Source organism: Athene cunicularia (genome assembly GCF_003259725.1).
Source record: "Athene cunicularia isolate RWA chromosome 1 unlocalized genomic scaffold, athCun1 chr1_part1, whole genome shotgun sequence".
NCBI lineage: Eukaryota > Metazoa > Chordata > Aves > Strigiformes > Strigidae > Athene > Athene cunicularia.
The window spans coordinates 22,818,722-22,845,722 of NW_020799091.1; the positions used below are offsets into that span (position 1 = coordinate 22,818,722).

Consider the following 27,001-nt stretch of genomic DNA (forward strand, 5'->3'; position numbering starts at 1 on the left):
ATCTGGCTGTGTGTTCTGAATGTCTTCCTTGGACTCAGAAATGGACTGAGTTATGTCTGTCTTCTTCCTGCCAGTGTTTTTCTTTAAACCTGCAGGAAATACATCTCTTTAAGACTTCTAATCCTAGGTCAGATTTAGTTAAGAATGACAGGTGAGTTCAGATACTAGCAAGGAGAGCAGATAGACAGCATGTGCAGCTTTCTAACTGTTGTTTTCTTGGGAAATCAGGTAAAAAGAATTCCTTGGAACACTGTTTCTAAAAGTGATGTTTGGTTACCTTATTGATTTTTGGTTATTTGCCAGTTAAAATAAAACCATGCAGAATAAATGTATTTATTGCTCTTTTTTTAAAATATAGCAGATTATATAGCAGTGACTGAGGCCCAATTCTGCAAAAAATATTTATTCATGTGCTTAATTTTAAGATTCTGAACTGTCCTTTTGAAGTGAGGTACACAATCCAATGTTTCCTTATTACGCTCAATAGAATTACTAGGCTAATTCAAAAATAATAAACACCAAAATCATTAACATCTATTTTTATGTTTCCTTGTATGCATAGTTACTCTGAAAGCAACCCTTAGAGCACTTAATGACTAATTCTTTGGTTCCTCCTAATTCAAAATCCTTAATGTATGTTTCTAGCCACCAGGAGAATGGGTGGTTAAAAAAAGACTCAATTGAGAAACGTCTTCTTTTCTAGAAAAGGACAAAGGAAAAGCTGGTGCATGTCCTTTCTCTGTGTGGACAGGAAGTTGGGCTGAGTAAAAACCCTTCAGTAAGTAGCCTTGTATTGACATTTCTTTGTTTCATTTGTGTCTTAAAATTTAAAAAGAACTTTATTTCCCAGAGTTGCTGACCTGATTTGCATAGTTTCATGCCACATTACTATCACTGTCATTTGTGTTGGCCCATGCTGCATTTGTCAGCATATAGACCAGTAAGTGAATGGCCCTCTCACTTAAAGCTGATTTACTTACAGAGCTACATATGGTTTTGCTGTGAGAGATCTGTGATGTAGGTTTTACTTACACCATCTCAGTGGGTGGAGAGTGACAACCTCTGGTATTACCAGTCTAGAGCCTTTATAAAGTAAAAAATTAAATTATGTATGTAAAACTGGGGGGGGGGAGGTGTGGTGTGTGATTTTTCCATTAGATAACTGTTCTAACGTTACTCTTTAAAAATTAATTTTATCTGATGCCAGGAAATGGGCAATAGATCATTCAGGGTAGGAAGCTCTTAAAATAATTATTAAATATTTTCTACGGAGACAGGAAAATTTCTGAATGTTTTCTGAACATGCTGTATGTCACTTGTATGATGGCAAACAGTTCCTTCACTTCTCCAAGACAGGGATGTTGCATTTTTGTAACTGAATTGCAGATATAATTCTTTTTAGTAGGAAAGGAAAAATTGCATCTTGTTTTATTTTTTAATCTTGACATATTTTTGAACATCATTTTTAACTAGAGATTTTTTGATGAATTTACTATCTCATTCCCTTGACAGTATTTTTTTTGCTAAGTTCTCTGAATTTTGTTCCTATAAATGTATACAAACATCCAGGCAACATCAATCTACAGCCATTAGGAGGTAGCTGTAATATTCTTGGACGCGTTCCTGCAGTATGAAGTTGTTTCTTTGTACAAGTTTAATCTGAAGGCACCTGTCCAACATAAATAATAAAGAGTGTTCTAAAAATACTCAGTGAAGGAATTAGGTGTGTACTGGAAATACAGTCTTCCGAATAACCAATTACAGCTTTTAGGAAGAAACAACCAGAGGGAACAGTTTGTTACAACAGAAATCCTTTGAATTGTAGGTAATTTTTTCTTCCTGTGGTGATTTGGATCTGATTGAGCACCAGACGAGCTTGGTGTCTTCAGAAGACGGAACAAGGGAGCAGGAGAACATGGATGATTCAAACAGTGAACAACAATTCAGAGTCTTTAGGGACTTTGATTTCCTAGATGTTGAGCTGGAAGATGGGGAGGTACAGTATATTTTCTCTGAAACATCTTTCTTGTTAAAACAGTTTGTTATTCTTTCTACTAAACACTATACTCTTCTTGTAACAAAAAAAATTAATTGTATAACTATAAACTTACTTTTGAGTTCAGATTATTTATAAAGTTCACTTAGTGTTTCTTTCAGTAGCGTAACAGTAAAAGGGTACCACACCCTTCCTTTCCGAATCTACTTTAGGAAACACTGCAGAACTGTTACTGGAAGATAAAGCGTCTGTTCTAGTACCTTTCCAGTGAATTTATTTTAAGTACAACTTTTAAAGGTCTAAATTGCTAACAAAAATATATTTGCTGATTAAAAACCTATAAAATGAAATTGTTCCAAATCTCTTAGTTCAAGAGTAACCCTCCAAAACATGAATTCAGGCCTTCAGGCTGTCATTACTCCTGCAACTGCTGATGAAATCACTAATGCTTAGAGAGATTTACCTTCCACTCTGCTTAGGTGTCTGTGATTTCATCATTTTATGCAGGAGTTAAACAGAACCCTGAGGACCCAGATCAAGTCTCAACAGGTGAAGCCTGTCAGCTCACCTTGAGCTGAAACTGCTGAAAGGAAAAAGTTGAACTGCTGAATTTTGGGGGGCTACACCCTTTAACCTTGCTTATATCAAACTTGGAGTATTTCTTCCTTTTTGGGTGTAAAAGACCAAAAATGGAATATCCATTGCCAAACAAGTCTAACAATTGTGTTGCTATTTAAAATTTTAGAAATTGTTAACTCTCTTGAAGTACTTAAGGTGCAGATGTTCAGCAAACCTAACAGTTTAATAAATTATCTTGTCATAATCTGGACTCAATTTTAACGTGAATTCTCTCAGGCATCACTCTTAGCCCTGAGAAGAACATGTGTACAAGAAGAACTAATCAGTTTTCTCCCTCGTTGAATTACAGTAACAAAATAATTTTAAGGTAAACAGACCTCTCGGGTATGAACTCATGTACATCTGAATTTTATTTTTCTTGCAGTGAAGAGAAAGGATGAAGGAATAGAAAGAGATGTTGCAGAGTCCTTATTTTCTAAGTCAGGAATCTCTGTATTAAAATACAGTAATTTTGGCTCACAGCTGCCCATGACTTTACTAAAAAAAAACAAACCAAAGCAAGCAGTTGGCACCAATGGTTGAAAATACATTAACCAAATATTACGAAGGAGCTTTAATGTTCCAAACAGTGATAAATGAAAAAACAGCAATGCCAGGTTGTTTATCAAAAAGTATACAGGCTGCAATAATTTCTGTGCCTCTAATGCTTCCTAGATATTACAAGGACTTGGGACTGCAATTTTGACTAAATAGCACATGATAATTTTTTGTCCAGTGAAATGCAGGAATTTCTTCTTTCTCTTCACCAGTTAATACCATATACAGATTATATATAATTGTGTAGAACAATTGCTAACAAAATGAGTTTACCCTCATGGACTGTGACCCTGCAAAGATTTGTTTTATACATGTGGCTAACTTCAAGACTGAGGCCTATATTAATCAATATACTAATTGTCTTAAGTTAGTTGTGGAAGAGATACTAAGCTTCTCTAGTTTTTTTGTGAAGTAAAATGAAAAATTTAGTCTTTTACTGAATACATTTTTCAAATTGCCATGGATCTGAGACCTTGGCATCCCAAGGTTTAGTCCAGACTGACTTACTACTGTTTTAAATAAATAAATACTTCAGCCAAATTCAAATCTAGTCTAAGAGGCTACTTCTCTAATGACTGAGTTGAAACTGTATCGTTTACCTCAGGTCTGAATTTGATATATTCATAAACATGAATAAAACAGTGTTAGAAAACTTAAGCTATCAAGAGCACAAACAGTTTTTCAAAAAAACCCTTATGATTTAAACAGGCCACTTAAAAGGTAGGCTGAAGACTTTGAAGTTTCTGTCATAATATCAGTTAAAGTTGTAGGCAAATGTTTGTCTATGATGTCCTTAATACAGTAATTTTACATAGATTCTTTCTATTTGTTTTTCTATCTGTTATATCTGCTACCCAGGAACTTCAGGTAAGAATGCTACTTGAATTCAGATGTGCCAGCATATGTTATGCCTTCTTGCAAATTTGTATTATAGAATAACATCATAGTTTGTTGTTGCCCTCCCCCTCTTCAGTGTGTGCATAGGTGGGTTGGTGTGTGCATGCTTGCACTTTTGACAGGTGCTTCATTTTTTGTCTTGCATTAGAAATATTTTTGAGGTCTTTTTCAAAAATTCTGCTTCAATTTAAGTTTGGTTTTTACATGTTCAACAGTCTTCACAAATTTTAAAATATCAGAATTTTTTCAAATTGAGCCATTTTTTCTTTTAGTATCTTTGTGCATAAATATTATGTAGAAACAAAAGAATAACTTCATTGTTTATAATAAAGTTTGAGCCATTTGTTTCCATGAGCAAATTATATATAATTTCCAGCTTTTCAGTTGCAGTAAATTGGCTCCTGTTAGCATCTTGCTGGAGCTAATATCTGCGACCTCCAGAAAGTTTATATCATTGCCTACCAGCCTGAATTTAATTGACTAAATAAATTAATTTGCACAGCTTAATTCAACTGGATACTCCTACCAACTTTGCTGGACTCATTTACCCTGTGAAGGAAACTAAAAGGGAGCATCAGTGGTTGCCAGTTTGGGACCTAAGCTTGCAGTTTATCAATGTATAGAGAGAACTGAGCTGACAGAGAACTGTGATGAGTTGTACAAATTATACAAAAATCAGCAACAATAGTATTTTGCATATTTGTTTCTGATTGTTTGTACATCAGTTATAATGCAAACACAACTCTCAAAAAATATTTGTCTCAAAATGCCTGTTCTCTACAAGATAACAGCCATATGGAAGTAGTGCCTTACTATGGAGTTCCACAATACTTTTGCCTGTACCCTACAATATTGGTGTGACTCCATTAACTTTGCATACTTTGTCAGTGTGGATACAGTAAGGATAAAAATTTGTGTTAAAGAAGTGTTGCATGGTTCTTACTAGCTCTGTGGAGGAATTATGCTGCTCTCCCCCACACAGAGTTACTTCGCTTTTTACTGCCCTTTCTGTGTCTCTCCTTTTTCCCTGGGTTATCATAAGGTTTAAAGAGGCTGCAAGGGCACATCCGCTCCTTTACCAGAGGGTGGTGATTGTGGGAATTTCTGTGTGCTCACTGCTAGCCAGACACATTTATAATATGTGACTGTTTTCTTTTGAGTTGATGTGTTTTACTGGTGGCTTTTCAGATAGGAGATAGCTTTGCTCCCACTGTAGATAAAAACGAACAGCCTCTCAGATACATCTTCCCTCCTTCTTGTTAACTGTGAAAGAAAGATTGCTTAACAGACTATGAAATCAACTCCATCTTTGTAGACATGTGTTGACCTCTTACTTAAATTCAGTATGATTCTGGGTGCCCCTGTAGCAAGCTTACGCTAACCCACATACTGTGGGTATTGTGTTTCATCTCTTACCCTTTTTCTTCACTTCTAATTCACTCCCCCTTCTAACTGCATGCCCTCGAAATGTCCCTTACCATTTTCCTCCTTTTTTGCTATCTTCCTTCTTTAAGACATTGCATAATAAAACTGCAACAATAAATATTCCAATAGACATGGGCTGCAAAGTTTACCGGTTGCAGTACTAGGCATCATGAGGATCCATCTTCGCTTGCTTGCTTATTTATGTAATTTTGTCATTTTTTAGTTGAGTAACTGATGTGTTTGTGGAGGATGTCTCATTGCTGCATGTGTCCTCCAGCCTTTGTGGAGGAGGATGAACAACCAAAGAATTTGTTAAAATAAATAGCTGCAAACTGAACATTCATTTTTATGACAAAGAGACCTGATTTCTTAAATCTTAGATGTGTTCTTTTCTCTTTCCACACAAAACTACCATATGATCCTAGTCCCAGGATGAAAACACAGGGTTCTTATAACAATGTGTCAGGTTTCATAACAGTTTCATGTTCATTTGCTCTTGAATATAGTCCATTCTTTAGTTCTGAATGTAGATTACGGTTCTTGCATATCTGGATTGCCTTTTTTCCTAAGAAATATTTTTTTTTTCCTATTTGTATGCGAACTGTGAGCTTAGTACATGAAACTGAACGTTGCTTCTTTCTACTCATATTCCACAGTCCATTTCATTAAAGGGCAGATATGTTTGTGCAACTTTGTTTATTGTTAAGGAGGTAAGATTGCAATTGAATTAATTGCACTTTATGCAGTTTAGTCCCCATTCAGTAAATGTCTGAGTATTCCTGAAAGGGGATTACTCAAGTGTTTAAAATTACAAATCTGCTTAAGGGACCTTACTGAACTCAGACCTCTTTCTCTATGATTACACATAATTTTAATCTGTATAAACCCAGGACATACTCATAATCAGTGATTTGGTAATAATATTTATTAATTTTTTTAGGCAGAACTATATTTTTGTCAAATTTGTATTTAAAAGATCACTGTCAACTTGAATTTTTAGCATTTGGATTGCTTGTTTCAGAGTGCTGCATCTTAGAGAGTTGTTTAAACAGTCAGTCCTGAACCTTAAAAAGAAAGATTTTTCTTTATAAATTTCCTTCCCACATTGATGTAAGGTTGAGGGCTTTCACCTAGATAAAGTACCCCAAAAAATTGCAACTGGATACTTCTGAGTAGGCCTTTCATAATGTGTAAGGCCCCTTTGGCCTCTGTGGGTCCATGAGCAGTTACAGACATGCTCCTGCATTTGCCAAAGAGGAACCTGGCTAGTCTTCAAGAAGGGAGCATTAGTGTAATTAGGGAAAAGGATACAGTCCACTGGAAAATACAGAAAGAAAACAGGTAGAAAAATGGTGGAAAACTAATTTTTATACATGAAAGAAACCATGTGATCTTTGTATCATTTCACCATCCTAACAGAAGTTAGGCAATTTGCTTAATGCACTCGGTTTTATGTAACTGTGTGTGGGATCAGAACTGAAAGTCAATATAAAATATTTGGTCCATTTGACTGTCATTTTTGAAATGTGAAATCTCAGTCAGTGCTAATCAGGTTATTCTCAAAGTATAGTTGCAAATAATTCAGACAAATTCAAGTTAAAAAAAAAAAAAGCAATATGGGCCTAGAATAGAAGTTTTAAAAGGTGTGCTGCTTTAGCTATTACATTTTGTGTGTAAATGAAGGGCTTGTGCAAATCTACTCATCATTATGGTTATGTTAATAATGCAAAGAGTCTAAAATCTTTAACATGTGTTTTGCAGTTGAACCATTGTTATGAACTGTCCTCCTAATACTTCTAAACATCATTGAAAAATCCTTTAAAATTGCTTCTAAACTTTTCTTTTGCCTGTCATTCTCTACTGGTATTGAGATGTGTGAGTATGTGGGCTTACAAAAACAAATTTTTAAATCAGCAAATGCATGAAAGACACCTAATGCTGAAAAGCATGAATCTTCATTTAACTGTGATTTCCATGCTTCTGCTCTTATCTCCAGGTGAATAAACAAAATAATGCTTCTATCAAGTTTGTATTGTATTTTTACATAAAAATATTTCTTGAGCTAACTTTGATCTAATGAGTAGTGGTTTGTATACAATGGATTTCCAGTCAAGGAAGCTGACTCTGTATCTGATTTCAGGGTGAAAGCATGGACAATTTCAACTGGGGAGTACGCAGACGGTCCCTGGATAGCCTGGACAAGTGTGACATGCAGCTGCTGGAAGAGAGCCAGCTCTCAGGGAGCACGCCCAGCCTGAACAAAATGAACCATGAGGACTCGGATGAGTCATCCGAGGAGGAGGACCTGACCACCAGCCAAATCTTGGAGAACTCAGACCTAGTAAGTTGCAAACTCACAATTTAAGAATAGATAGGGTTGTGGGTTTAAGTAAGCTGGACTTTTAGTTTCCTCTCACCCAGGTGCAATCTAATCAGCTGAAATTCGAGGGTGGCACTCGGTAGGTGTTTTGTCACTACTTGATTTTCCCTTATTTGCAAATGTGAACAGGAATTTTAATGCAGAGTTCGAAACACAGGAAACGTTAGATCTGATTATTTGTCCTTTTTTCCACAAATTTCTATATGACAATTTTGCAGAAATGGCCAGTAGTAAATAATACTTGAAATAGGACAAGATTCCAGTATGGTAAACTCTGTCAGTTTTCCATTGTTCACTTCTGGGATGTTTGCATACAATTTTTATAACAGAAACATTGAAAGGGTTACAATACGCCTGCATGTACAAACTGAGAGAGCCACTGTCACTGCCCTTTAAGACAGGGTCTGCTTTGCATGTTCATAATAGCCGTGTGTGGTAGGATAGTCTGTATACTCAATTCTTCTTTGCTTTTGTTATCTTTTAAACAGATTATAACTCTTTCCCCATCTGAGGATGCAAATCATATTGACTCACTTTCTACATCATGTGACACAACATCAGCAGACCCTCATCATTTTAATATAAGAACATCCAGTTTTGATGTGGCTTTACCTGATATGAATAATCTCCAAGTGTCTGAAGAATCCAAGGTGAATACATTTTTACTTTCTTCTCCAGCTGGACTGTATTTTGCATAACACTTTTACAAGTTTATTTTACTTATGCTTTCATGAAGGATTTGATCTATGAAAGCAAGTACTTTCTGACTCCTGATATGTAATGTCATAGTACAATACATTCATATGCTCCTGCACATTGATACCTTTTCCTTTCTACTTACACATTCTTCATTAAAAGTTTTTATTTATTAAGTATATAGCAGTGCATATGCACCAAGATACTAGAAGCTCATTGGGAGACAAATTCATGAACTGGCTACAAGTTACAATCATAAAGGAATATTCTTTTGTTCTTCATGCTGATTTAAAAGAATGATATGCCAACTCTTGTGGTGGGTGTAAGCATGTATTCTCTGAGATTTTTTGGTATGTGGGAACCTATTGTACAGTTGTGTGCACTGGGTTCAGTTCTTGCCTTTTGGCAGACACTCAGAAATTTTATTAAGGCATCTTGGGAGGGTGGGGAGGCAGGATTTGCAAGGTTACAACAACCATGATCAGCACAGTTTATTTCAGACAATTGTATCAGAAGATTAACAGAGTAAGGTAAGTGATTATCCATATGGGGGCAATTTCTTTAATATCCTGTTTGATAATACTTCTTTGTGGGAGATCAGGTGAACCTACTCCTCTCAATGTCTCTGCAAAATATAATCTGGGGCAGGATGTGTATGGGTTAGTGTCTTTAGGACACTGTTGCCTTACCAGTAAAGCTTTCTCTGTCATGTCTAAATTGGTGACTTCTGCAGAAAGAGCGGTGTAAGAGAATAGGGCAGGGGAAGAATACATCTTGTGTAATCATCAGCTTTCATTCTAATTCTTGCCCTTGGTCCCCTCCAAATGCAACCACTCACAAAAATGATACAGTACTGCTAGCACTACATATAAGCAAAGTAATGGAAACTTTTAGTGAAGATAGAAAAGGAAGTTGGAATTGTGCTGAATATTGAACAAATTATGTCAGAAACCTCCCCAGGAGGAAGAAAGGACAGGAGGAGGGAAATGTGGGTAAGGATAGGAAAGGTGGGGAACCTCTCAAAATAATGGTTGTGGAAAAGGTAAACTTATTATCATTTGTAAAAACAACTGTTGGTAGACATGTTACCATGTAACAACCATAAGCAGCAGAAGTTGGCAGAATTTCAGTTCAGGAAGCTGTAGTCAGAACAGATACATTTGCAGGTGGTGACTGCAGCTAATCTCATGCATCCAGCTGCAGTAGATATTGGTAGGTACATTAAGAATTGCAAATCATAGTTCATGAGTTTCATATATGCCTGGGGTTTTAGAATCTTTACTGTGAAAATTTCTTTAATGTCCCAGTATCCATGTGCAAGTGTTCATCAAAAAATGAAAAGCTTTGGAAATAATGTAAAATCACAGCAGTTCCTTGTGGGATTGACAGGCAAATTCAGCTAGTCCTGAGTCAGGTTTGATATTTTTGAAATACATAACCTAAATTGACAGGGATTTGCCAGTGTTACAAAGATGTTTGAATTGATAAACTTTACACAGAGTGCCTTCTTAGTGATTTTGCCTCAAGGGTATTTTCTTCTAGTATCCATACTTCTTTCTTTATACTCAAATTGTAGTCAGTATAAGCAAAGTTAAAATGTCTGGGTTTATATATATTTTAAGGAAGTAGTCATCCAATTTTTAGTCAGAAAACTTGAAAGTTTCACCTGAATAATTTTTGCTTAATTTGGTAACACAAAATTTTGGGCTCTTTCCTGTTTCTCTTGTCCTCTGAGTTCTTATTTTCAGAGAGCTGACGGTATGTTAGCAATGCAGAGGAAAATTTTTGTGATTTCTTTAGTGATGTACAAAAATGTTTAGCTGTTGCATCGTAAGCAAAAACAAAAATATCACCTCAACTTCTAAATAGATGCAGTGAATGAGAGCAACAGACTGATTAAGCAGGCCTCTTCTCAAATATTTCAGTGCCAAAATCCAGGTATTACACAGCATGAAATTAGTTAAACTTAATTTCTATTAAGATAGTGAACACAATAATTAAGATAGTATATATGAGGGATTAGAAGGCGATGATGGATAATGTTATCAGGGATACAAAGATTCAGCTGATGCTATTTTATATATTTTTCAAGTTACCTAAACTCACTGATTTCTGGAAGTGTACTCCAATCCTGCATGAACATTCAGAGTCTAGTTTTTTATTTTGCTCTTTGGGCAGCATATTGGACTCCAGTGGGTGAGAGGTGTTTGCTTCCTCTTTCTTCCTCCCTTACCCTATCCCATAAAAATATGTTTTCCTCATACAAACACTGTCATTGCAGTGAATAAACCAGTGGTCCTTTCAAACTAATATTTCATATTTTTAAGTGGTTAATACTAACTATTTCTTGAAGAAGCAGGCAACAGTTATGCTTCTTGCCAACTGCTCTGTTTCCTCTTCTGGTAATTCAGCTATATAGCTTTCATGTCTCTCTTCAAGATGATTTGTGCTCTGATGTATTTCATCCATCCTGGACTCAGGAATATTCCTATCCCTTTGCTTAGAAAATAAAACAAACCAAAAAACCTTTCTCCTACTCAATTTCTGATGCTGTCCCTTCTGATAGAAATCTTGTTTCATTTTTAGAAATGCAAATCTTCAGAGTTTATCTGTAAGATCTAAGCAGGTCTGGTAACCTGCAGAGGGCCACTTTTCTCTTTTAATTCCACTTGTCATGGATTTCCCTCCCTGTCATCTCCCAACATATGTATGTACATGCACATATGCATATATGCACAGACACACACCTTATGAGATACCCCAAACAGAAAAGATAGAGTTTGAGCTACACACTACAGTCATACCTACATGAACTGCTTTGCAGGATGATATGGATGATGCAGACAGAAGTCAAAAGATTAAAACTGAAACAAAATTTGTTCAGACTAAAAATGTAAGGGAAATTGGAAAGTTTCAAGAAGAAATTAAGAGCTTTAGGTGCTAACGAATGAAAAAGGAAGGAAATGATAGAAGCTTAATTCTTTTAATGGCCTGCAGAATGCTTTGGATTGCCCTTGAATGGACGTTATTATGTAAATAACATACTAAAAGTAATTCTCAATTCTAAACATGCATATAGTCTTCCAGACAGTGATTGTTGTCAATATATTTTGGGAGGCTTTAATACACTCTTGGACACAATAAAGTGATAGGTGACAAGGACAGCCTGACAGTAGCAAGAATCCTATCAAGTTACGCTTCTTCAAAAATGCTGTATTTGCTTAACGTCTTGGATTTTAAGGCATTTCTTCAACTTAATTTGTCTAGCAAAGAATTTCATATTTCAATGCATTTGGCAACATAGCAGGGAAGTATTTTTTCAGGAAAAATGAACTTGACTCATGTAATCTGTGGCTTTATATCTGTGAAATTTAACATGTCAAGTGTTTTTTTTTTCATTAAATGCTTTCTGTTTACTAGTGGAATTAACTTATTAATTTGCAGTTTTCTAAGACAATATCATTCACTCCCCTAGGTTGAAGCTGTACATGAAGAACAAGATACAGCAGTTCATGAGGATGACCTTTCAGGATCTACAAATGAACTCCCTGGAGCTTTTGAATGCAGTGATAGCCTTAGTCTGGATATGACAGAGACTGAAGAGAAAGTTGACAGGCTGGAACAATTTCCTCTTGCTAGGTACTTCTATATGCTATTATTCATAAAAGTTCTTTTACACTGTACAACAAAGTGGTAACAAGGTGTTAGTTAATGTAATGGCTGTTTTGGCCACAGGAGTTATAAAATTCTCATGAGTTTAGAGCAGTGAGAAGACAATGCCCTAATTATCTAAATGATTATCACACAATTCAAAAATCCTGCAAGATTTTTCTACTATGAAAAAAAGATACGATTTTTACATACATCTATGCAGTTAGTCATTATATATGTAATATATTTAGTCAAGAGAAAAATAAGGATTTTTAAAGATTCACAGTAATGGAAATACATTTTAGTTAGCTGTTGAACAGATCAGCCATGTATTTATGCTTCCGATTTCTTGTGGGTCACAAGGAAGTCACAATATTGTCAAGAATCCCATCTGTACACTCAGGTTTGCTGCTGAACATGGCTGGACCCCAGTGTACGTTGCAACAAGGCATCAAGATTTTTCCATGCCTTATGGAGCTCCTTCAGATTTCGGATGCTGTGTTAGAATTCAATTAGCCCGTATTTATGGAAAGGAAAGGAATGAGGATATATAAAGAAGCTTGCTCTCAGTCTGTGTGCCACATGTCTCAGAATCACAGTTACTGTTCTTGGGAGCCATAGGAAGTATTTCTCCTTCCCCCAAAATAATATACAAAATCAAGTAGCTTAGTACCCTTTAAAAATCGTAGTCAGCCTGTTTCACTGACCATGAATTGTCAAAATAATGCTCTGTCCTAAGAACAGTGTGGAGAAGGGATGGTTCTTCTCCAATCTATTAACACTGTGGGGAAAGCAAACAGGTCGGTATATATAATGTTTGTACATACTGAGATTCTTTTCAGTACTTCTGCTATACATTATTAAAACCAACTTTTCCTAGAAGAGGAGTTTTTCCTTATGGGCTTTATCTTCCTTGGAGTTTCAGCCATCTTCCTCCAAAAGGTGGTGCAATAAAACAATTCAGGTGTTCTGAGATGGAGGAAGATAGATTATAATGGCCTGAAGATAGAGATTCTGATTTGGAGGTTTTTCTCATTGTAGCCAACATCTTGCCAACCTTCAAAAGTAATTTGAAAGTTCATTAATATTTTTAGAAAGGTGCTGTAATTGGTCCTGTTATTATCTCTCTCTCTTATAGTGTATTTATCTGCCACACTCTTGGTATTCTCCTTTCATCACACGTTGGTTTTTTTTCCCTCCTTCAGTTTTGGAGATGTTGATCGAAATACCTCCCCTCCTCCATCACCATTTTTTTCTGCCATCCTTGCTGCATTTCAGCCAGCAGCATGTGATGATGCAGAAGAAGCCTGGCGTAGTCATATCAACCAGCTCATGTGCGACTCTGATGGTTCCTGTGCAGTTTATACATTTCATGTGTTCTCTTCCCTGTTTAAGGTGAGAAAATAAGTTTAGGATACAAAATCAAAATGTTTAGATTGTGTGTGACTATTAGGATGGTTCTTGATAGTAGTACCAGTAATGAACTACTAGGTGTATAATCATTGTAGTTTTGCATGCTGCAGAACTACCATACTATCTTTTCATGCAAAATAGTCTTCTAGGACCAGTTTTGTCATAAAAATAGTATGTGTCTCATATTTGCAGGTTTGGAAATAGTTGTAAAATAGATACCCACTTTAAAGATACTTTATTTTCTTCAGTACTTTACAAACAGCCTGAAACAATAACTGCAAGAGACAGGAAATACCCTTTTCATCTCAAACTATTGTTAATCTGTTCTTTCATCTCAAACTGTTGAAATCTGATCATGCCCATGTAAATGTCCATATTATTAAATATTCTGTAACAATCATCTGAATAGAGATATACATCTGCCATCATGTAACATAAATTCTAGAGCTTGAGTCTGAAGAATAGAAATACCTTTCTCCTTTCTAAAACTGTATACTTGAAAAGATAATCTTGCAAAAAGATAAGGAAAAAAGTCAAATGTACAAGCTGTTCTAAGGAGTAACTGGTTTTACCTATACTTAGTTATAAAGCATTTTTTTAATTGTTTCTCCTGCTTTATATGAGGCAGCTGCAGGATGTTCAGCATGATGCAACAGTGTACATAGCAGCCACGTAACTTCATGCAGAGTTTAAGTACCCATGATCTCAGAGTACACATTTTTTTATTAGCAATGGGTACCCCGCTAATAAATATACAATCACAAGACCTTTCCATATCTTTAAGACTATTCTTATAAGAAAGAAGCATCATACAATAAGAATCTCCTGGAGTTAATTGTATGCTCACTGTGTCCTCATTTAAACATTACACCACTGTAAATATGGGTGCCTTATAGGCGTTCTTTTAAACACTGATAAATAACCCTTTGGAATGAAAAAGAAAGTGCTGATTTGAGTTCACGACAGTTCATTTTGAAAATTAGCCCTGTGTTTCTTCATGATGTGTTATTTCAGGTTTTCTGCCATTATGTCAGTCATAGAGGTTAATAGCCCTGTTCAAGTGTTTTGAGAGTTATTTGACCTTTTTGTTCTATTTGAAGAGGTGAAAAGAAGCTGGTGTCACACTTCTGAAAACTAAGTAAATAATACTGTGTAATGCAAGACCTAGACATTACCTGTAAAGTACCTGTTTTAACTCCAAACCCTGGCAGCACATGCTACATTCGCTGTTGTGCTTTCCCTATATTCAGAAGATAGCCTACTCATTTTCTTCAGTTGATACTGGAGGAGAAAGATACAATACTGCTCTCAAAAAAAAATTTAATAGCAAAACTTGAATAACAGTAATTAAAAAAAAAAAAGGTGTTAATAGTATCAACAAACCAGAACTTTTCGTTTAATAAAAATAGGTTTGTTCTCCTCTTCAGAGTTAAAACACAGGAGTATTATTTTCCCAGATTTTTTTCATAAGATCCCAGCTTGTCTAGAATTGTATTGTGTTTGCACCATCAAACTTTGCTATTCATCTGCTAACTTAAAAGACTTTTGACCCTCAACAGGAAGTGTCAGAAACCAGCCCAATATGTACTAGGATTGCAATGCAAAGTACTGCCAAAATCCTTGTTTGGAGGAGCTTGTCAACTAAATACTTGCTCAAGTGAAAGAAGTGCATTTTCCAGGGCACCTACATTCCAGTCTGCATCAAGTTAATAGTATCTTGGATGTATGCCCACAACACTCAAATTTGTTTAAAATTCCTGAAATTATTGAAGTACTTTTCCTGTAAAGGAGTCATAGCTCAGAGATCTCTGGATTATCTTTATTGCTGCCTCTTTGTATTCCATCGAATCAAATGTCTTCCAGCAGACCAGCAAGTCTTTCCACAACCCAGCCCTGTTGTTACAGAAAGTCCTTTTCCCAGAAGAGGAAACCTGAGGCTAAGAAGATGTTTTGAGAATATTTTGTTATTATTTACATTGACACAAAGAACAGTGACTATATGCAGGCATATACCTATTCATAATATGCTGGTGGTTGGCATTATTGTCAACAGTAGTCTCATTTCCTAAAATATATACTGCATTCAGACCTGCTTGAAAGATTTCAGCCACTGTAATATGCACCCAGAAGGACATAGCTGAGATGATAGCTTATTATAGAAATGATAGTCCATATAATTGCAAAATAAATATATTTAATGAAGTACTATACATAGATACCAACATACAGTCTCCTGCTGTTTCACATTTTAATACTTTGAAGCACTGTTCAGAAGTGTTACCTTAGCTGTAAATTGTTGCTTTTATGAATATCTGAAAAGGAAAGCAGTAAAGGGAGATGTTTTCTTAAATCAGAACAGTAGACTGGTCAGCTTTTGATGAAGCCATGACTGAAATGCTTTGAGGAAGTTATTTTCATAAAATAAACTAGAACTGTTAAAGTAATCTGAGTGGATGCACTGATGAGGCCACCCCTCGATTCCTGTGTTCAGTTTTGGGCCCCTCACTACAAAAAGGACATTGAATGACTCGAGCGTGTCCAGAGAAGGGCAACGAAGCTGGTGCAGGGTCTGGAGCACAGGTCGTACGGGGAGCGGCTGAGGGAACTGGGGGTGTTTAGTCTGGAGAAGAGGAGGCTGAGGGGACACCTCATCGCCCTCTACAGCTCCCTGAAAGGAGGGTGCAGAGAGCTGGGGATGAGTCTCTTTAACCAAGTAGTAAGTGATAGGACAAGAGGTAATGGCCTCAAATTGCACAAGGGAAGGTTTAGACTGGATTTTAGGAAGTATTTCTTTCCAGAAGGGGGTGTTAGGCGTTAGAATGGGCTGCCCAGGGAGGTGGTGGAGTCCCCATCCCTGGAGGTGTTTAAGAGTTGGGTCAACACAGCACTGAGGGATCTGGTGTAGTTGGGAACTGTCAGTGTTAAGTTAACGGTTGGACTGGATGATCTTCAAGGTCTTTCCCAACCTAGACGATTCTGTGATGTGTGCTGGAAGGGACCTGAAGAGTTCATGTTCCTTATCTTGCCCAGGACAGGATCAACTATAACTCTCATTCTGGTCAAATGGTTTTTAACTTCTTTCTCTAGACTGTTCTTAATCTTTAGGCTAAAGTGGAACTTCACAACATTCCTAGGCAATGTAGTCCAATGCTTAACTCTCCTTATTGCTTGAAAACTTCTCATTCTATGTTTTATGCCCATGACTTCTTGCTCTGTACACAGTGGTATTTCTCTTTGCAGTTGCTGCTTATATTTGAAGACCATTACAATGGTTCTTCACCTACCCCAAACTTCTCTTATTTAAGCTCAGTTCTTTCAACCTTCCCCATAAATCACATTTTCTAAACTTAATCACTGTTGCTGTGGGTTCTCTTCAGTTAGTGTGTGTATTACTTGAAAAGCAATAGCAGGTTCTGTATTTCAGCCTATATTCTTAACCAGCACCGGCTGTAAGAGGATCACCTGTTTTGTAGAAGGTATTCCTCTTTAGAAACTTCACTCTGCTCACTGCTGTGCAGCAGAATACAGTTAATTTTCCACTTGTAACCCCGTCTAGTATGCAGATCTTGTGCAACAAAATTTTGCCTTCCTGGTTATTCTCCATCCTGAGTGTGCTCTGTGGATTGTTTCATCCTAGGTGTACAACCTTGTCCTTCTTTCTTTTTCCTGCACCACTTCTGCAGTTTATTAAAATCTGTCTAAATTCTAATCCTGGCTTCCAAGGAGTTTGCAGCCCCTGCAGCTCAATCATCCATGCATTTAATAAGCATGTTGCATATTCCATTATTCAGTATTTTCATTTGGTCAGTGCCTGAGACAGTCCCCAGTGGAATCCTGCTCAATTTATCTTTCCAATTGGAGAGTGAGATGTCGATAATTACCTTCTGAATATGGTTTTGTACACCAAGTTATCTTTGGACTGGGTTTCTCTCTCTTACTTCTAAGATAGTAAATGAGTTAATATATAACATATCAATTGCTTCTCCTCCTAATAGAAAATTTTAGCCTTTCATGAAAATTAAATAGTTTGATATTTGTTCTGACCAAGTCTGTACTGCCTATTATTCATCTCTTACATGTTCCCCCATTTCCTGAATTTTGTGTTTAATTCTTTTGCTCTTGAGTGGTTTTTTTTGAGATAAGCACTTTCCTCAAGTTTTTTACAACACCCTGTGTTCTGTGAGTTCTCAAAGGTATTTGTTATGGCTCCTAGACCTCCTCAGCCACAATTATAACTACCATATATGTAACACATCATATATGATAATAATATATGATATATATCATATCCTATAACTTTATTTCCATAATCTGCAAAGATGTAAAAATATCCAAGCCCTTACTAGCAAGATCCATTCTCACCTGAGTTTTCATGTCTCATTGTTTCCTGTACATAGATGCCCTTTCTGGGAGCAATAAGGCAAAACGAGGCATTAAACACATCAGTCTTTTCAGTAGCATCTGTTAGTAGATATTTCTCTCCATTGTGATTCCTTGGCCTTCCTCTTAAAATATTTCGGGTTTACTTCTTGACATTCTCTCTTTCTCTTACTAGTTTTATTTGGTATCTCCCTCTCTGATTATTGTGCCTATGTCAACATGCTTTTTTTGGTACCCAACAGTAATTTAACAGTTTCACTTTCTGTTCTTTTTTGCGAGAATTTGCCTGAGTGAAATATTTGTGATTTAGCCAGATGTATGTTTTAATATATTTTCTGTCTTTCAGTGGTGTAGAATGTGCTTCTGCCCTCTTTCTTTTTTTTTTTTTTCCCCTAAAGAAATCTTTAACTCTCATTATCTCCTTTCCCCATTAAGCTATTTCTAATGGGCTCCTTTCTGCAAATTCTGAATGCATTGAAGTCAGTTGTATTATTTCTGTAATCTGTCTCCTTCACTGCCTCAGATCTATAAACTCAATTACTCTTCCCCAGGAGGGCATTGCAGCACCTAAACAGCTTACCAGAGAGCCTGAGGAAGCTCTGACCTTAGAGCTTTCAAGACTCAGCTAGACAAAGCCATGGATGACCTGATCTAGTGTTGGCAATAGTGCCATTTTGAGTTGAAGGTTGGATCAGATGTTCTCCAGAACATGTGGGTCTTTTTCAACGCACATCTCTTGGATTCTGTTCCATAAACTGTCTTTCTAGATTTCCTTCCACTTTAACATTCTCAGATAGCTCTTTTCTGTTGGTTGAGATCAAATATAGATCTCTTTCCTTTGCCAGAAGAGATATCAGCAACAGTTTCACTAAGACTTGGACTGAACCTTTCTTTTCAGAAGACATCATAGTAGTAAATCTCCAACTGTTGCTAAGCCCTGTGATTCAGGTGATTCGGTTTGTTGCTCATAAAAATAATAATTTTCCTCATTTGGTGGTAATTAGTAAGAGACCCTCAGCTCTACTACAGACTCATTGCAGCAGAAAATCTGAACCATGTGCTGAATGACATGCATAGCACTTTTTTTCTGTGTAGGACAGTAAAAACACATAGTAAGACAAGTAGTCTATCCGATTTTAACTGTGTTCAGATGACCAGTTCAGATGATTTAGAGAGAGATTCACAAATAAGCAGTTATGAAATTGGTCTGTAAAGGAAGTTTCTCTTTAACCATTTTATAAATTATTGATAATGTATACACTACCTACAATATGAGGGTTTATGAAGCTTTTTCATTAAGTCCAACAACTTCCTTTCTCAATAAGGTCTGAATTCAGCTCACCTGATTTTAGGTACTTAACTTCAGTGCTCCAGTGTAGGAGCAATAGCAGACCATTTATATGTCTATCATTCAGATTGGTATTTGGGAAGCACTTCTCTCCAGTGAGGCATGCTTACAGTAATACAGGTCCTAACCTACATTCCTCAGAAGAATGTCTATGGTAAAGAGTAATGAATCATACACAAATGTTTCATACTTTTATTCTTTAAAAAAATTTCATGTAACTCCCACCTGCTGAGCAGTTGGCCTTAGTGAGATATATTTTGGCAGTGAAACCTGCTGTGTATTTATCAATACCATTACTTCAGTTCCTGAAAGACAAATATATTACTTTGATTTATTATTCACTTTATATATTTGTAAATTAAAAGGAAGTATTAGCACTAGAATGTTTATAAAAGACTGATCTGGTTTAGGACTCTAAACACCAAAAAAATCTTCTGAGAAGAATAATTCCTGGATGCAATGCAGTATTTCTGGAGTCCTCCCAAGCAGCAGAGAATTTTCAGTAAGAAGGTTTTTCCCACAGGGGAAGACAAAAGGTTTTCTCTGAATTTTTCCATGCTGCTATTTGGAATTAGGATGTCCATTATATTATCTGATTAGCCACTTGACATGGAATACTAACAAAACAATGCCCGGAATGGGCAGAAAAAGTAATGTGCTAAAAAACTCTGTTAACTCTATACAGCCAAGAAAAAAACCACACCTGTGGGTAAAAGGCTTTATAAAGATTGAATAGTCTTTACAAGAAAGAATGTATTTCAGTAATAGATTATTAGTTTCACAGCTACCCAGCTGTACTCTTGTCTCCAGCTTAACTATTATTCAGTATCCTTGAGCAGACGTTCAGTTCTCCACAGGGAGATGGTCTCTTTTGCATGTTACTGTGTGAAGAAAAGAAAGCATGCCATTTGTTTACAAAGGATGAAGGCTTGTACTTGAGTAAAGAATGTAATAAACTGTGTTTTGCTTTCCAGAATATTCAGAAAAGATTCTGCTTCCTAACCTGTGATGCAGCTAGTTACTTGGGAGACAACCTGAGAGGAATAGGCTCCAAGTTTGTGAGGTCTTCTCAGATGTTAACATCATGTTCAGAATGTCCCACCCTTTTTGTAGATGCAGAAACAGTGAGTATATTAATTTCAAAAAGGCATGCGCCACATTGTAATGTGTTATTTTACTGACAGTGTCACTTTTGAGCAACTCCTGAACAGATATGTCAGAAAGGTTTTCAGCTCCTATCTCTAATTTTTATCTCTTGTTCTTAACCATATTTCCATTAATTTTCTGTATTATTTTATTAGGTAAGTACTGGCAGATGGGTAATATAGAATCATAGAATAGTTACAATATGTTGAGACTGTGTGCCAAAAATCAATATAAAACAGGTGCCTACTGAACCCAGTTGCCTCCACAGACGGAAAAGGAGAAGCTATTTTTTACATAGTTCAGCATGAAAGATGATAATATGATGTCATTTGAGTCAACTAACTATGGTGTGAGCTGGATGATAAAAGAATATATTAGGGAATGAATGAGATGGCTCTTCCCATTGTTTCAATCTGGCCTATGTTTATCCAACAGCATCAGGACAGTGTGGCCTCACACAGAAGTAACAGAGGTTACTTGGTCACTGCTGTGACTGTGGAAGAAATGTGCCTTACATCTTCAGAGAGCTGTGGAGATTAACTTCTTAAGATTTGTGCAGTATTTGGTTTTAGAAAAGCAAAACTGTTATACACAGAACACAATTTCAGTTCCACAGAGGTGGAATTTTTATCATAGGCGCAACTTCTGCTGTTGAGTTTTCAGTATAGTATTTTATTTATGTAAATTTTTGCATAAATATAAATATTTTTCAATATTAGTATCTGTAAATCTAAGTATTATTTTGCAAGATCTTTACTTTCTACTCTGCTAATATTTTTATTCTTTCATAGTGACATTTACTAGACTTTTTGATTTCATTTCTCCAGCTGCTCTCTTGTGGCCTTCTTGAAAAGTTGAAGTTCAGTGTTCTAGAACTGCAGGAGTACCTGGACACATACAACAACAGGAAAGAAGCAACACTCTCGGTATGATGGATTATGTTATGTTCTTGGTTTTGTATGTGTGTATACATATGCTGTATCAGGAGACTGCAGGTACACCCAGATCTGAATAGAGGAACCAGAACTAAAAAAAATAGCTATTGTATCCCTTAATTTTAGAAACATTGGCATCTTTAATATTCCTAGTTTCCCCTTTCTCCTGTTCAGTAATTAATTCATTTTCTCACTTTATGCAATTCAAATACTAATAGAAATCAAGACTACACTTTTTAAATTACAGTCAAAGCAAATTGTCACAATCTGTGTAAATGAAAAGTACAAGTGCAAGTTTTTGTTTAGATGCTGTGCTGTGAAACTAAAATACTGCTTAACTTTCTTCAAATCAAACTATAAGCCTTATTCACATCTTCTTTTAATTTCTCTCCGAAAACAGTGGCTTGCAAACTGCAAAGCAACATTTGCTGGAGGCTCACGAGATGGAGTTATTACCTGCCAGCCAGGGGACTCAGAAGAGAAGGTAATGAATGTCCAGTATTATTTCTCTCCTGTAAAGTGACATGTGTGATACATCTTGTTCTTGGACTCACAAGAGCCTGCTGCGCTTCCTCCTTGCCTTTCTGCTGGGTTTGGGCATAATCTAGCCTTCACAATTAAGGCTCAGAGGTGTTGTTGTTGCCTCAGTCCTGGCCTCAGGAAATGAGAAGTATTCAGAGGCAATACTTCTACCTTCCTAGTCTAGACAAGGAAGCAGAGCTAGCCCTGCCTGGGTTGTGGTGCTCTCCCTCTTAGAAGGACGTGGCAGCGGCAGTTTCCCACAGCGCAGTGTCTCTGAAAATCACTCCTGGTGTACTGTGCTTCCACATTACACCCATTTTATCTACAGCTGTTGCAGACTTGTCTGCCCAACAGCAGTACTTGCTGGTTGAAATCCACTTAGATCAGTAGTTATGAAATAATAACTATAAAATGGCCAGTGAAATAATTTATGCTGTAGATAAGTATTTATAGCTAAAGCAAAATATCTCATAATCACTTTTGAACAAAAATTTTACATGCGCACACGCACATATATATATATATACATAAATATAGATATATGTTTTAGTGTGTTGAATCCAGTTAAGAAACTGATCTTTTCAGAAATCAGCACCATCAGTAGGCATTCCTGTTATTTGATATACTGGTATCTTAGTGGTGTAGAATGAGCTAAGAAGTATTATTTTGGGTTTTTTCCCTTTTGGAGGAAAAAGGAATGAAGGGATGGGAAAAAGAGGGGGCTGGACAGAATTAGCCAAAATCAGGAAGCAACAATAGGATGTAAAAAAAAGTAACATCTCCTCTTTCCATGTACCTGTAAAAGATAATGATGACATTTTCAGAACGCAGAGTTGCCTGCTGTAACCATTTTTTTCAAATACCTTGTTTAATTCTTATGTTAGTTTCAGTGTGTCTGTCTTCTCCCCCAATTAACTTTATTTTCTTCTGTTTTTATCTTAACAGCTCTTTCCCACCTCTATGTATTTGTCTTCCTCTCTTTGAACTCCCTTGATTTTTATTTTTTATACCATTTCCCAAGAATCCCAAATCCTTGTCACCCCTGCATTTTGGCTTCCTTGACCTTGTTAGCAAATCTGATATGTTAATAAATTCTCTGGCTCCAGTCACAGGCAGTGGAAAAACTGTTCAGTCTTCTCCCACCTGGCATTTGCAACAGCAAAAGTTACAGGCACCTTCCAGTGCATTTAAGCAAGATACTCTCTCTTCTGTAGTTGTAATGGTGTACACAGAAGTTAAAAGTGAGCTGTTCTCAAGTCTAAAAAAGAGGGGCCTGGATTACATGCTACTACCTCTCCTGCAAGTACATCAGGAGAGAGAGGTAGATAGGGAAGTGTAACTATTGGAACCTACGTGGGCTTTCCCTTCCCACTGATGCACAATGCCCTGAAGAGTGACTTTCAGCCTGTAGTGTTACATACCTTACAGTATACAGCTTAATTTAGACTCTTCATCCCTCTTTTGCAACCCATAGAATGGGATGGAGGATCACACATCTTGCTGATAATCTAGATTGTTTCTTTTTTGAAAAAGTAGAGGGGAGAGAATGCTGAGGTTAAGGAATAAACTGTGATGGGAGCTCATATAGCTGGCCTAACTGCATCTAAAATAATAAATGTCATGTTCCACTTGTGCGGGTTTTTTTAATAAGGTGTTCTCTGTTTCAGAATTAAATGTGTGTTTGTGAAGCTGGGGTTAATATTCTTACTGCTTATCAAACAGACTTAAAAGAAGGGTTTCTCACTCTTGCAGGAATCCCTGGTCTCTCCCCAGCATTGTTCCTCCATTCCAGAATGCATTATTCCTTGGAAGTTGACGGGATGGTAGTTTTTTGATCAACAAGCTTATTTCTTTTCTTTCCCTTCTCATTCATCTGTCAACTGAAGCAGCTCTTCCCAAATGCACATTCTATTTATTCAACAAAAGTGTAATGGGAAGGGTCCAGGGAAATGGAGGAAATGTGATTAGGAAGGGACAAGGAAAAATTACAAAAATTACTCCTAGAGTGTCAAGTATTTGCTTTCTTATCTTTCTTCTCCTCTTCTCCCTCAACCTGAAAGGCTAAAAAATGTAATAATTGTAGGAAAAAGTCTCTCTTACAGTGGTAGTCACAAAGGAACCTGCCTAAACTCTTAAAGTCATTGAGGCTTAGACTAGGGCCTGAAATCCTGCTTGAACACTCCTGCATAAAAAAATTACTTAGCTAACCACAAAACCAGGCTATTTCTGGAAGAGGTTATAGAAATTACTGTAAGGAAGAAAAAGCAACACTTTGCTCTACAGAAGGCAGAAATCTTAGATTCTCCTAACTCCCCACCTGGTAAAAAGCCTGAGGGGAAAATAGTCCCCTCTGCAGATAAGATAGACCTAAGACCAAATTCAGCATTAGCACAAGCAGTTGCATCACAAAGGCCTGCTGATGCTGGCAACTTGGCACAGGTTTCTCTAATCAGATCTTTTTTCAAAATAATTGCACATGATTTGTTGACCATTGTTACTGCTACTGAAAATGAACAAAGGCAGAAATTGTTTATTCTGACATTAAGAAGCTCGAAATAGAAGATGTCTAGGTCAGCTACTAGAGCTAGCAGCTTTTCTGAAATCTAGTATAAGCTTCATATCCCAGAATGTCTTTCCTCCCCTTATTCTTCCAACAGATTACATGATTTGGGTGTGTCTGTGATTTGTAAGCTTTGATGCTACATTGAGCAACAGAGTGTCAAGGACACAGTAGTCAATTTATAGACAACAGATAACTGCACACACTTATTGTGCTGTCTGTCCAGGTTTAACAGTCTTAGATGAGTACAGCTATCAGTATATTTTTCAACTTTACTGAACAGGGTTTTTTTTAATCTAGTCAGAGTCTGGTTTTGTTTGGAGTTTTTTCTTTCTGGAAGAGAGATACATGAAGATCCTATTTTTCTTGTCAATTAGCACTGATAATTCAAATAAGTATTTATCTCGTAATGAGACATTCAGTTTACTCTGGAAGTCCAAAGTCAGTATACACCTTTCTTAAACCTTGCTCACCCCAGAGCTCACCACAAACTAATGGATATGGGCTTTGCAAACTCAGATGTTAATGGACATTTAAAACATTCTCTAGCCCATAAAAATTTGCCCCAAAAATTCAGAATGTACCTGTTGCTATGACTTTCCCTGTGACTAAAGGCCTACTGTAGGCCGCCAGTAAGACTGGAGATGTACCTCTTGGGATCATAGTCATCTGGAGTTGAGTCACAGTAAAGCTCAAGGCACAGTGTCTCCAGACAGAATAGTTTCTACTATCATTCAAGTCCAGGGGATATTTAAGAATGCACAGTATATGCTCTATATCTCTTTTTTTTCTCTCTCTTTTATATATATATATACAAATTCATATATATATATACTCACTCACATATATATACTCACTTTCCCAGACTGTGGGAAAAGCTTTTGTCTGCTGGAATGTCAAGTCAAATAGCATAGTTTTAGTAAAATGCATTTGCAATTAAAAACACTTGCACACGACAGTTTTGTTAAGGTGGGACTCTTCTGTGCCAATAAATGACTAAAGACTCTGTTGCCATCAAAGTGTTTATGTCTTAAGAAGTAACTGTATAACTCTCATCTCCTTTCAGTATTTAAAAATGATTTATTGAAAAGAGCAAGAAGACCTGGCATCTAAATATTACTACTTTGCTTTCTTCCTGATCTGCTAATAGTACAGAACAGTAATTCTCTGTCTCAATAAAAAACTAAATCAAAGTGTTGCTGCTAGGTGATGTGTCCTTCTTAGGTGTAGCATGTACTAGCTACATAAAGGACTGTGCAAGTGGTCCAGATACTCTGTAAACGTTCAGTATTTTCAGTTGCAAAACCACTGCTTGTGTAGTGTCGATCAACTAATCTAAACCAACGCTTTCGTTTACTGTAGGAATTAAACTATAAATTGAGAAGAAGAGTGAAGGCTAGGATCATTCTGCCTGAGGCCTTGCTGCTGGTGACTAAAAGAAATGTCACTTAGTCCAACAATTAGTATCTTTTCAACTTTCAAGGAATATTTCATTTTAAGCTGAAAGAGGGAAGAAGATAAATTACAGTCATGAAATTGTAGAGCAATGTGGAGTTGAGCAGTAGTAGTTTAGGGAGATTTCATATCTGGTATATTTTCTTTCAGTGAAGAAGAAGGGTTTTTCATGTAATGCAAAACCCTTTCCCCACCCCTTTTTTTTGGGTTGCCCTGGTTTTGGAAGCAGTACAGAGAAGACAGTATTTTCTGGAAAGAAGACCATGGAATTCACTTCTTTGCTGCTTCCCTGCTCCCTTCTTCAAAGTAAATTCCATGGCAAATTAGAAATTATGTGGATTCCAATATTTTTCAAAGTCTAAATGAAACTTGGTGCCATGCTAAACTGAAGGAACTTAAATCAGAGACAATATTTGAAAAACACAAGCCAGCACACCTGTGAATTTACTACAGCACAGTGATCTGTCTGCTCTTGTTCTCTTCTTATCTTGAATTTAGCTTTACAAAGCTTAATTTGTGTGAACTGCATGGAAGCCAAGATATAGAGGGTTTTTTTCAAAAGTACTAAATAGAAGAAAAAAACTATTTGAGCAATGTTAAAGGCATAAAATTAAACATCACAAGAGCTTAAACCTTAGTTTGTCATGGTTTTATAGAAGAGTAGTACAGGAATTGGGACAATACTTTTCATACATTTTTTAATAGTAAGGCCCATGGAAAGAAGCCAGACAAATACTTTGTTAAGCTGTACAAAGTTAGTGTTATTTCACATTTCTGTGTTTGTTGCCTTTGTACTGATGGTAAGGTAAATCATTTTAATAAGAATTCCAATTGCTTATTAACACTGTGTGCATGTGCACTGACACCAGGCTGTAACTGGGTAGATGTCATTGTGTTTGTTAATTACAGCATTTACGTGATGACTCTGTTCATCTAAAATGTCATGAGAATGTAATATATATAAAATAAGGAAAGCTGCATTAGATGTACACAGAGTGCAAATGTTAGTTCTTGGCAAAAG

At 36.5% G+C, this 27,001-nt stretch overlaps 1 protein-coding gene across 11 annotated transcripts in view; it reads left to right on the forward strand.

The window, feature by feature from the left end:
* The window catches only part of FRY (FRY microtubule binding protein), a 217,003-nt gene that overhangs the window by 181,659 nt on the left and 8,343 nt on the right, over positions 1–27,001 (forward strand). For 8 of the 11 annotated variants that reach the window (XM_026849100.1, XM_026848436.1, XM_026849257.1 and 5 more), the window contains 10 exons: positions 704–778; positions 1,826–1,996; positions 4,031–4,039; positions 7,635–7,835; positions 8,363–8,524; positions 12,046–12,209; positions 13,427–13,616; positions 20,337–20,486; positions 21,336–21,434; positions 21,844–21,927. In XM_026849100.1, the coding sequence (XP_026704901.1) occupies positions 704–778; positions 1,826–1,996; positions 4,031–4,039; positions 7,635–7,835; positions 8,363–8,524; positions 12,046–12,209; positions 13,427–13,616; positions 20,337–20,486; positions 21,336–21,434; positions 21,844–21,927 (1,305 nt within the window). The remainder of the gene's footprint in view (positions 1–703; positions 779–1,825; positions 1,997–4,030; positions 4,040–7,634; positions 7,836–8,362; positions 8,525–12,045; positions 12,210–13,426; positions 13,617–20,336; positions 20,487–21,335; positions 21,435–21,843; positions 21,928–27,001) is intronic. The other 3 variants (XM_026849007.1, XM_026848605.1, XM_026848770.1) reach the window with 1 other exon arrangement.